The sequence below is a fragment of the Vulpes lagopus genome, chromosome 15, assembly GCF_018345385.1.
Source record: "Vulpes lagopus strain Blue_001 chromosome 15, ASM1834538v1, whole genome shotgun sequence".
In the NCBI taxonomy this organism is placed as follows: domain Eukaryota; kingdom Metazoa; phylum Chordata; class Mammalia; order Carnivora; family Canidae; genus Vulpes; species Vulpes lagopus.
In genome coordinates this window covers 18,515,159-18,527,743 of record NC_054838.1, presented here as the reverse complement: position 1 = coordinate 18,527,743, position 12,585 = coordinate 18,515,159, and the positions used below count along the sequence as shown (strand labels likewise).

At 38.3% G+C, this 12,585-nt stretch overlaps 1 protein-coding gene across 1 annotated transcript; it reads left to right on the top strand.

Annotated features, from left to right (window-relative positions):
* Positions 1-3,394: 3,394 nt before the first annotated feature.
* On the top strand, positions 3,395-4,339 carry LOC121475992 (olfactory receptor 481). Its single transcript, XM_041729694.1, has one exon. It carries the CDS (start codon positions 3,401-3,403, stop codon positions 4,337-4,339), a length of 939 nt encoding a protein of 312 aa, XP_041585628.1. The 5' UTR covers positions 3,395-3,400.
* The last annotated feature ends 8,246 nt before the right edge of the window (positions 4,340-12,585 follow it).

Below are 12,585 nucleotides of genomic sequence, written 5' to 3'. Positions count from 1 at the left end.
CAGGCCTAAGGTTGTAGTTAAGCAAGATGAATAAGTCCTAGAAATCTGCTATAGAACATTGTATTATAGTTAACAATACTATAGGGTGCACATAGGAGCCAATTAAGAGAACATCTCATATTAGGTGTGCCACAGTAAAATAAAAATCTTAAAAAGTAGATTATTCATTTATTCACTGACTCATTCATTTGTTTAAAACTTCTATGTACCAGGCACTCTGCAATGTTCTAAGAATAAAGTGTGGAATGAGGCAGACATGATTCCTCCCTCATGGAAATGTAGGAAAGTAGGGGGAAAAAAGACATTCAGCAATTATGTACACTAGCATCTACATAAGCAAAGGTGTATTATGTACAAAACATATTTCAGGGTTTTAGAATTCTCTGAAACTGTTTACTGAGACTATGACTTAGTCTTAAACAAGACTTAGATGCTTCAATGATCAAATAATTTAAACCTCAGACCTAAGGTCGCCAGGAATTAGTTTTCCATTGGAAAGGGGTGGAGTGATGAATACAATTATAAAATAGTTTGTAATTGGGTGAAGATAGAAATGTGGGAGTGTGTATTTATCTTTAGGTCATAGCATAGTATCTGATACATAGACAGATTTTCTAAAAATTGTTTAACACTAAATCAACAAACATCTATTTAGTGCTTTCTATATTTCCAGCACTCTGCCATTAAAGAGGAATACAAATACCTATTTGTGCCAGTCCTCCGTCACAATTTGGCTTCTTGAAACCTAAAGGAATAGTATCTTCCTAGGACTGAGGGAGCCTCAGCATGTCCATTTCCTAATTTGCTGGGTTTGAGGTGTCTGAGCTGTTAGATCCTCCTAACATCGATTATCAGGTTTAGCTTTGTTCTGATGTTATTAACTGATGGGCTCTTTCAAGCCTAGAATCAAAGGAACCTGACTTTCAACCTTAAAGAAAGTTCTGCTATGTGGCCATGGTTCAAGAATACAGCCAGAGTCAACTGTCGCCATGTATCTTTGACAACCTGCCAGTCTATGTGGCAGTTGTGGATGGCAGGGTCCTGAGAAAAATGTTAGGGTGAGTTTCGTTGTTTTATTAGAAAGCTTACATGTTGGTGGATCAAAGTTGGCAAAGGGGAGAGAAGGGCATGGTTAAGAAACGTTTGCCACCCACCAGTGTGGTATGTATGTCAAGGGTCCTAGGACAGATCCATATACCAAGTGAAAAATATATAGGATTTTTTAAATGTACATCACTTATGTTAAAATAATAGTGCAATTCCAGTGGATTCGTGTTTGTAAATTAAACTGTATTAGCAAACAGAAATTATCTCTAAACATAGATGACATGAAAACCTGGACCATTGAATATAGCCACATTTCAGAAGTGCCACAAATTGTCACAGCCCATATTATTCTTGTTGATCTAATAATCAACTTCAATGATACTAAAATGTTATAATTATTTTCAATGTAATTAAATTAAAATGTTTAATTTCTTTATTTAATTAAAAAATAAATGGAGCCTCAGAGTATGTAGAAAGTATTTCAATTATATACTTTTATATAATCATGTTTACATGGTATATCTCTGTCCCAATAGATTTGCACATGTAATTTCTCTATCCCAATGGATTCTCAACGTAGTTTTCCAAAACAAACTAATTTATAATAAGTGAAGTAAGTGATTTGGGTCTTATCTCAAATGACACAAACCTCACTTAAATATGGCTCTGCCATACGGTGACAATTCCTTGGAGCCTATCCCTAGTATTGCAGTGGATGTGTTACAAGTTTGTACTTGTTCTTTTTTAAGGACACAGAAATATTTGATTCTCTTATACGTACAAGAAATTACAAGTCGATTATTTCAAGAAAATTATTAGAAATTGGGCATTTATTTGTTGCATACATAGTACTTGGTCTTTTTTATCCACATCACATCATTTTTAACACAAGAATCACATGAGGTATGTATCATTATTTACTTTTTACAGGTAAGGAAACAGATGATAAGCAATTTCTTTAATGTGCCAATGATTCCATAGATAGTGGGAGGCAGAGCTAGAAACCGATGCCAAGGTTGTGTGGCTACTAAAGTCCAAGGTATTTCTGCTCATCATTTTGCCTTCCCTGATGGCACTCATATAAAACTTTGAAAGCATTTGTATCTTCCGTACATTTTTTTTTCAAAAAATTTATATCAGGTTGAGGCTTTGTCTTATTAAGAAAGCTAGAATGTGAGAATTCAGACATGTAACCCTAGTACTGTTCATACTGTAGGATGTCATTGTCATGACTCACATATGCCATTGAGTAAAATGTGCATGGTTGCTGACAGTTATATGTGTATGTTTTCTTAATTTTTCTTCAGATAAAAGTTCTTTAGGAAAAAAACGAATTATGCAGAATATGTTGGTCTTTAAACTAGAAGAGCCATGGAAATGATTGAATGTAACTAATATATTCCCCTCTCCTTATTCGTGTGCTCTAATTTGAATGAAGGGAATATTTTTCTGAAATGCTAATCTTTCTTTCAACCCAATTTCCTAGCCTTACTAGCTGGCTACTTGCATCCATACCTCTCTAACTACCTCTCCCCACACATCATATGCTCCTACTTCCTATTTCCCTATAATTGCTTAATAGAACTGATGAAACCAAAACTTACTAATGCAGGTCCCCAAATGCTTCACTTTCCAATTAACCCCAGCCCATAAAAATACCTGGACTCTTCTTGTTGCTTCATGCAATCTTAGAAGCATGAAAAAGTATGATGTACTCTTACTCCTAAAAGATTTTGCCAAATATCCATGAGTTAGCTCATAACAATAATAAAAATTCTATTTGGCCCTTTCATCTTGGACATAGACACTTTCTAGCCCTTGGTATCAATCATAACTAAGGACGTAATTTTTTTCATTCCAGGGAAAGGATCAAGTAAGAAAGAGATGCCAAAGTCAACTCCATATTTTTTGGCCCAATAATTGGATAAATGTATTGTGATAGTATTGACTAAATAAGAAAATACTGGCAGAGGCACATTTAGGGTGGGAGTGGAAAATCAAGAGCTGGCCTCTCCATGATCATTTCGGTGATTTACATTTTACGTTACTACATTCAGTATTGCTGTAACAATCACTCACACACTTCTTCTTACACATGGGAAAGACTTACTCCATGGCATGCAAACAGAAGTAAAAGAGCTGAAATCTAAGGTCATAGAGTGTTCAATTTTAACATTTTCATGAAATTTGGAAAGAAAATTTGTGTGCACAAAGTCCTCTGTGTGAGGTAGAGTTACCACTTAAAGACTGTAATTGTAGGGTTCTATTTAGATATCTACATTAAATGTGAAGTAATTTCAACCAGTTTAACCTCCTCTGGTTCTGATTTCAATAGGCACCATTAAATGGATAGATGGAGAATGAAAATCATACAACAGTGACAGAGTTCATTATTCTGGGATTAACAGATAATCCCACATTATGTGCCATCTTCTTTGTGATTTTCCTGGGAGTTTATATAATTACCATAGTGGGAAATATCAGTATAATCATCCTAATCCGAAGCAGCCCACAGCTTCACACCCCGATGTACCTTTTTCTCAGCCATTTGGCCTTTGTAGACATCGGGTATTCCACCTCAGTGACTCCGATCATGCTAATGAGTTTCTTAAGAGAGAAAACGACTATCCCTGTCACTGGCTGTATAGCCCAGCTTGGCTCTGATGTCACTTTTGGGACTACAGAGTGCTTCCTGCTGGCCACCATGGCCTATGATCGCTATGTGGCCATCTGCTCTCCCTTGCTCTACTCCACCCAGATGTCCCCAGTGGTCTGCTTCCTCCTATTGGGGGCTTCCTACCTGGGTGGATGCATGAACGCTTCATCATTTACTGGCTGTTTGATGAATCTAACCTTCTGTGGACCAAACAAAATCAACCATTTCTTCTGTGACCTCTTTCCACTCTTGAAGCTTTCTTGTGGCCATGTTTATATTGCTGAAATATCGCCTGCCATCTCTTCTGCATCCGTCCTCATAAGCACACTGTTTACCATAATTGTGTCCTATACCTACATTCTCCACTCAATCCTGAATATGCGCTCTACTGAGGGGAGAAAGAAGGCCTTCTCTACCTGCACCTCCCACCTCACTGCAGTCACTTTGTTTTATGGGACAGTTTTGTTCGTTTATGTGATGCCCAAGTCAACTTATTCAGCTGATCAGGTCAAAGTGGCATCTGTGATCTATACAGTGGTAGTCCCCATGTTGAACCCCCTCATCTATAGTCTGAGGAACAAGGAGGTAAAAGGAGCCATGAGAAAACTAATGGCTAAAATGCATTGGTTCTCCTGAATTACATCAGATATAAATCCATAAATAACGAACCAATGATTTGAGGAAACATTTGTGCTTGATACATTAATGATATTTATCACAAACTTTATCACTTTGATAGTGAAGATCTCCTACAAATACAAAAATCCAGTGTTCACTTCCATATAGAGAGTTAAATGTATCATTAACATGGAAATTTGCTTCATTCAAATTAAATATGAACTTTTAAAGGTTATCAGTTTGATATCAGTTTATCAGTTGTGAGTCTTATTTAAATATAGACAACTATTCCCACCAAAGATCAAATTTAATTGGATTCCATCTTGTTAAACATTTGGGAAAACAATTTGTTCCCAGCAGGTGTGTAATAAATCATAATGTTAACAAGTCAAGCACTTCACGTCACTTCCTTTAAAGGTACTTAAAGGTACTGTCCTGCCTTTGTCAATGGATATTTAAACTTTTGGAAACATTGCTGTTAGGGTCTCCAAAAAGGCTTCTATTTTCACTTTGTTTAAGCCAGAGCAAAAGATTAGTCCTCTTTTGGCCATTCTGAGATCTAATCCAGATAACACAGAAGGAACTTTGTACACATCTCTGTGGACTCTTTTTGCAACTTGGGTCTTACAGTAAGATTTCAAAAGCTGAAGTTTCTTTGGAGGGGAGACTGGGATATCAGGACTTTCTTTCAACAATAATTGATAGATAGGAGACATGAGATTATGGTTCAGGCAAATAATACATTGGCTGCATACTTTGTAATGTCTCTCAGGGAGGTTCTACTATCACTGCTTCTTCCACTTGATCTTTCTGAAGGTGCTTATGATCTAGTCTGATTATGTCAATTGTCTCCATATTGATTCCCTGCCTCCTGTACTCCTTTCACAATGATTTATGATTAATGTTTTAGCTCATATATTTTATTATCAGCATATGAATAATGTCAGACAAATTCTGAGACAGTTTGGAGGGACCACTTTACAAGCTGACCTGGGTTCTTCCCTGGCAAATCAAGGAAACCTCCTCCTTTTCTGCCTAGAAGCTACTCTGTGGAATTTCTCTGGTCCTATTTCCCCATTTGTGCCTCTTTACTTGCATAAATTATAGGCCTGTAGTCCCACCAGTGCAGTAATTCTGAGGTTGAAGTCAGTATAGATACAGGCCTTTACAAAGAGAAGGCCCCCAAACGTATAACTTGTCTTGGAAGGGCATCTTGGGAGTCATGATGGGAACATCCTGGTGGTTGAAGTTTTTCAGAGTTTCTGGAAGTCTTTGTCTTCCTCTTTCCTCTTACACTTGGCTTTTCACCAGGGTACATGCTCGACCTTCTGCCCTGCTGCCCCTCCCCCATGGGTCATCTTATCTTCTCCCATGAGCTCAGCTGCCACCTGTGTGGTAACAGAATCCATATACACCCTTCCTTGGAAGACAGACAAACTTCGTCACTGGCCTTCCCCCAAGACTCTCAAACTCAGTGCACCCTGACTTGAATTAATCATAGTTCTCACAGAACTATTCCTTCTCCTCTGGTCCTTTCTTAATAAGTGGCATCTCTTTATAAGGCTTACTATGCAAGAGATTTGAGGTGACCATCACTGCACACCCACCAAAACAGTCTGCCTCCTTCCAGATGGAAGACACGTGCATACTGACGGTTTCCTTACCTAAGTCTCTCCTGTCTAGGTGCTTACAGACTCCAGTTGAATACGGTAAGTCCATGCAGAGGTTTTTCCTTTGTATTTCTACTCTAAGGGATTCAATAATCCAATCACCCAGATGTAGGTGGTATGGTGTGGAACTATTAACATCTTTTGTTGGAGAGGATACACATTGGCACCTATTCTTTCCCTCCCAAATTCTAAATCAATTGAGGAAATGACAAAAAGAGAAGGCATATGGGAGAGCAAAATATTAACCTGTATAAATGAAGAAGCTGATATTAGATTATCTAACACATATTTGTGGACACAGGTGTTTTTGTGCTTTGAATCCCAGAACTTGACATTCTTCTCTGTTCCTGGCAGTACTAGAAACACTCAGGTCTCCCCAGAGAGACTAGGCCTTACCCCATCTGTTTATAGTACGGCCAAGAGTAGCCCAGAGCACTGAGGGCAGACTCACTCCCAAGAGAAAGGGGGAAAGGGAAAGGCTGGGATTGCTCTTATGGGTTGAATTGTGTTCCTGAAAAATTCATATGTTGTAGTCCTAACCACCAGTATCTCAGAAAGTGAGCTTGTTTGGAAATAGATACAAATGTTAGAGATGTAATTAGTTTAGATGAAGTCATATTGCAGTTAGGTGGGCTTTTAATTCAATATGGCTGGTGTTCTTATTTAAAACACAAAAAAGGGGGAATTTGGACAGACAACACAGAGGGAGAACCTCATGTGAAAATAAAGACGGAGAAGTGGATTATGCTTCTATAAGCCAAGGAACTCCAAAGATTGCCCACAAACCATCAGAAGCTAAGTGAGAGAGCTAGAATGGATCCCACAGCCCTTGGAAGGAACCAACCCTGCTGACACCTTGATCTTGGACTCCTAGCCTCCAGAACTGTGAGACAATCCATTTTTGTTGTTGAATCCACTCAGTGTATGGTACTTTGTTACGGCTGCCCTCAAAAGCTAATACTACTACAAATCTAGTTTTCCCCTCCAAACTTAGCATCAGCTAATTTTCTAATTCTAGAAAAGGAGGGAGTGAAGGCTAAGAAAGGTGTGTGTTATGCTAGAGGATATCTCTTCAAAAGGGGGATAGAGAATATTAGGAATGTAAAAAGTATTTTCCGCAAAAAAGTGCATCAAAAAATAAGGTTCAAGGATATCTCTGTGGGAACAATCAAAAACTCCTTTTGTAAGACTTTTTTTTTTTCAGAAGTTTCCTGATTACTATGGATTGTAGATTGCTCTTAGAGGGCAGATTATGAAGTGAGAGAACATTTTGAGGGTCCTGAACTGTTGTGCTGTTAAAAGATTTTTGTCTATGTAAATTTCAGGAAAACTTTCTTTTTCTGGAAGGGATTGGGTCTTAGTAAGTCATTGACATTCCTCATATTCTATGAACCTTACCCGTAGCAAAGTATTGAAGAAGAATGAAGGCAAAGGGGCAAGAGGTAATTTCTGGGGGGTGAGGAACTCATTGAATACTGAAACGGGGATGGTGGTTATACAAGTGTTTACATTTGTCAAAAGTCATCAACCTCTATATTTAAATTGTGTATGTGTATATTATACTTCAATAAAGTTGCTATTTTAAAAGATTTTACAAGACAGTCTCCTTTCTTTCTCATTTTAATCTGAGGCTATAGGCAGTGGAGACAGGATTACCATCTACTTACCAATGTAGGCCAATTCTATTTCTTAATTATTTCTCAAAATTGTTCCTCCACCTATTGCACCTCCTCTAGTTTCCCAGACATTTATTCTTTTTGATGTCCTTCCTTCCTTTCTTCAGCACTATGCCCATACCAACATTGACTTTCTTTCTGCTTAAAAAATTCTATTATTTTGGTGCACCTGGGTGACTCAGTCAGTTGAGCATCTGCCCTCAGCTCAGGTCATGATCTCTGGGTGCTGGGATCAAGTCCGGCTTCAGGCTCCCTGCTCAGCGGGGAGTCTTCTTCTTCCTCTCCCTCTGCCCCTCCCCCAGATTGTGCTCTCTCCTCCTCTCTCTATCTCAAATAAATGAACAAAAAAGAAATCTTTTTAAAATTCTATTATTTATTCTTTTGTTACAGGTTTTCTGGTGATGAATTTTAAGTTTGGGGTGGGTTTGTTTGTTTTTGGTCGTAAAAGTCTTTATAGCACCTTCATTCTTTTTTTTTTCATTTTTAAATGTTTTTATTTTGAAATAATTATAGATTCAAGGAGCTGCAAAGATAGTACAAGGAGGCTGTGTTTTACCCAGAGGTTCCTGAAGTACCATATCAAAACCAAGAAATAGACACTGAGACAATGTATTAGTATAGTTCTGTGCACCTTCATTCCTGAGATAACCATTTTGGGTAAATTTCTAGGTTACCAGTTAAAAATCTTGGATCACTTTTAAGATGCAATTGTTTACTTGTTTCTGTCATTTCTCTCAGAAATTCAGCTATCAGCCTTCCTCCCTCTTCCCTCCTCCTTTTCAAAAGGAATATGTCTTTTATTTCCCCTGATGATGTAGGGGGAACATCATCAAAGAGATGTGACCAGCCATTGACCCAATAGCTGGACACAGGCATTCAGAGGCTGCTGGCCACTTCCCCTGTCCTTGGAATGTGGATTCCACTTGCCTTTCTGGCTCCCAGAGGCTGCTCCAAGGACACAGCCTTGAGACAGTAACATGGTATTGAAAACACCTATAGTCTGCATGGCTATACCCAGTTAAAGCCTCCTTACAAGCTTTTAAAATTTGGCTGGCAGGTGTGGGGATCCATTTGCCATCTTGCTGCTGCCCAAGACAAGCCATGCATGTAAGTTCTCTCTACTTATTAAAACTGCCACCTTCCTACTGGGAGTGGCCACCTCAGTTTTTGGTTTCTCCCCACACTGTGTACAAGGGAGCTGGTTTCAAATCATACCTGGGAAGCTTCCAGGAGAAGGTTTCCAACCAATACCCTAGAAGTTTTTCACATTTGCTTTGGCTCCCTGTAGTCCCTGTGAGGATTTCCAGAAGTGTGGTTGTTCTACTTACTGTGTTTGGAAGTACTTCGTTTTGCTTGGACTTCAATTGCACATGTGTTATGTCTTTTTACAATTTCATATATAGCTCTCACACTTTTTTGTATTTTTTAAATGTTTTTCTCCATCCAGTAACATGAATGTTCTCTACCGACCTTTCTGTTTACTAATCCTCTTATCTGCTGTGGCCAATCTACTAAGAATTTGTCTGCTGAATTCCTAATTTACTTTCCATTTCTAAGATTTAAACTTGATCATTTTTGTTTTAAAAAAATGCTTTGTATTCAGTTCTCTAGTGTAATTCTTCATTTTATTCCTCTGTTTCTCTTAAATATATTTTTACTGTTTATTTTGAAGATCTAATTTTTATGCATTTGGTCCTAGCAAGTTATTGGCATATCTTGTTGTTTTGTTTTTTGAATGATGGGCAATATAGATAAAAAGTTGTAGAGGCTCTAGATGAGATTATCTTCCTCCAAAATGTATTCAGTCTTCTTCCAGTAGGCAGATAGAGCACTGGATTAATCCCTTTGAAGAAATGGAGTTCTAGCCCCCAGAGGGGTAATTCGTATAACAAAATAACTCCTGTCTCTTTGTACAGCATAACTCCTAAACTTGCATCCTGGTAAAATGGTGGTGATATTTCCAGTATAGGTTAGGTGCCATGTTTTGTTGGGGATGATCTGTTCCTGGTTTGGCCTTATTTCTTGGATGTTGCAATTGCCTCCAAGATTCAGTCCTTCAGGATTTCCAAGTAGAAGCAGAAGGTGTTACAGGTCCCCTCTACCTTAAACAGCCTATCAAACCCGCACTGCAAAATGCTTGAATCTGCTGAGATCTTCAGCTTCCCCCAGGCAGATTTCCAGCCGGTATTTTGATAACTTGCCAGCCCATATGTAACTTGGAAGTAGTCAAATCCCTTAAAGAGAAATTACACATAGGACTTCAGGCTCATGTCTCTATAGTTTTTCATCTCCGGGATCCTGATTCACAACTCTTAGCTGCCTTGGCATCTCTGACCTCAGATTTCTATGGACTCACCCTGCCACATTGCCAAAACCCCCAGGCTGTAGCTTTTTGCTCAGTCCCTGTTCCTCTTGATATCATTTGGCAAATGCATTTATTTGTGAGGCTCAAGGAAGGATATACTGAGGAAATGACATTAAACGGAGGCATAAAGGTACATAGGAATAAGGTGATCATTTCTAGCTGGAAATGCAGAAACAGGTGGGTCAAAGTAGTGATGTGGGAGGCTGAACTAATTATCCTTAGCTCAAAGTACGGTGTCTGGTACACAGCAAGCATTCCACAAGTATCTGTTGGTTAAACATTAATTCCAGTTCAATGAATATTTATTTGGTCTCTATTCCTAGCACTAGATTAGGAACTGAGGAAACAAAGTTGAATATATCGTGTATTTTTTTTCAAGAAGTTCACAAAGAAATGCTTCTTAAAAATACAATGGTTTCCTTTCAAATGGTAAGAATAAAGTACTAGTTGCCATTTTTTAAACTTTAAAAATTTTTAAAGTTTCCTTATTTCTTAATGTATATATTTGAGGTGAACAACATGATTTTTTTACATACATATACATAGTGAAATGATTAATACAGTCAAGCTTATCAACACATCCATCTCCTCACAGTTACCTTTTTAGGTGTGGTGAAAAATAGCTGAAATTTGCTCTCAGCAAACTTCCAGCGTGAAAATATAGTATTAACTACTCTTATCGTGCTCTACTTTAGATCTCTAGAACATATTCATTCTACATAATTGCCACTTTGTGCTCTTTGACCAGTGTCTCCCCATTTGTACTACTTCCCCAACCCTGGTAACTACTGTTTTACTCTATGTTTCTAGGTTCCACTTCTTAGAGTCCACATACAAGTGAGATCCAACAGTATTTTTATTTCTTTGTCTGGCTCATTTTACTTAACATAATGTCTGCAGCATCCATGTTGTTGCAAATGGCAAGATTTCCTTCTTTTTCATGGCTGAATAATATGCCACTGTGTATAAATACATCTATTGACAAGATCATGTGGTTTTTATTTCATTCTGTCAGTGGAGCATATCCCACTGATTGGTTTGCATATGTTAAAACCATCTTGCATCCCAGGGGCATATCTCTACTTAGTCAAAATTGAGACTTGAATCATGAGATGAAAAAGTTTAAGATGACTATATGCGGAAACAGAGACTTTCACGTTATCAGGGGACCTTTATGAAAACAGAATGGTGAAGTTTGTGAATGGCTGGTCAGAGAACTTCTAACCAAATTTTTATTCAGTGTCAAAGAATGGGACCTGGAGACCCAATAGGCTCTGACACCACCTATAATCAATGAAGCTATGATTTGTATCCTAGTTACAAACCCTTTCGGAGCTCTCTTCACCTGTATTCACTCTAGCACAACCTCATGCTTCCTCTCTTGAGATTGTTCTTTCTTTACAGGGTTTTCTTCCAAGATGTTTTGTTTCCATTCTGGAATCTTCACTCGACCCATCAACTTTACAAAGAGCTCATTCTCTACCTCTTCATTTTAACTAAACCTGTTGTCTGAGAAAGACACAACTGCTTCTCAGTTTTGTTAAAAGGAAGTTGCTCATTTCCCTATGCTACAGGCACCAGCCACAAGGTTGATATTCTCCTAGCTTCTTACTATATTTCTAAGTCATTTTTTGCGTATTTATGATAAAACGTTTTCCTCATTGGCACCAATCTTATCCAGCTATGAAACAATATGCAGTTGACCCTTGAACAATGCAGGGCTTAGGAACACAGTCAAAAGCCACATGTAACTTTTGACTCCCCTCAAAACTTCATTAGGGTACCTGGGTGGCTCAGTTGGTTAAGCTCCTGACTTCCACTCATGTCATGATCCCAGGGTCCTGGTATCAAGCCTTGCATCAAGTCCCACATGTTGCCCCACAAGGGGTTTCATGCTCCTGGCTCAGGGAGGAATCTGCTTCTCCCTCTCCCTCTGCTCTTTCCCCTGCTCATGCTCTCTTTCTTAAATAAATGCATTTTTTAAAAGTCAACAGATATTTTGTATATTATAGGTAGTATATGCGGTATTCTTACAACAATCTAGGGTAGAGAAAAGAAAATGTTAAAATCATGAGGGAAGAAAAAAATACATTTACAGTACTGTATTTATGAAAAAGTCCCCACATAAGTGGATCTGTGCAGTTCAAACCAGTGTTTTTCAAGGGTGAACTGTACTATTGTCCTCAGAGTCTTTCACTGACTACTTGATTTCTTCTCATGTATTAGCAGGTTTCCACCAGCCTCTTCATCTTGTCCCCATCTCAGTCCCTCAGGCCTCCAACACTGCCAATTTCACACGATGTGGCTGTGCCATTAGACAATGTGACCTCAAAATGCCTAAACTCCTTACAGCATCTAACAAGTTCCACAATCCACATGAGAATCTTACTACAATGACCTCAATTAGATTCTTCAGTTATATATAGCACCTTCCACTTCTGTGATTTTCTTAAATTAGAAGCTATTGATTTTCATGCTCTAACTCAAGTAGCATTTGAATTATCTGCTTTTTGAAGACTTCAGAAAGTTAATTATGAAACGATCTAGCCTACT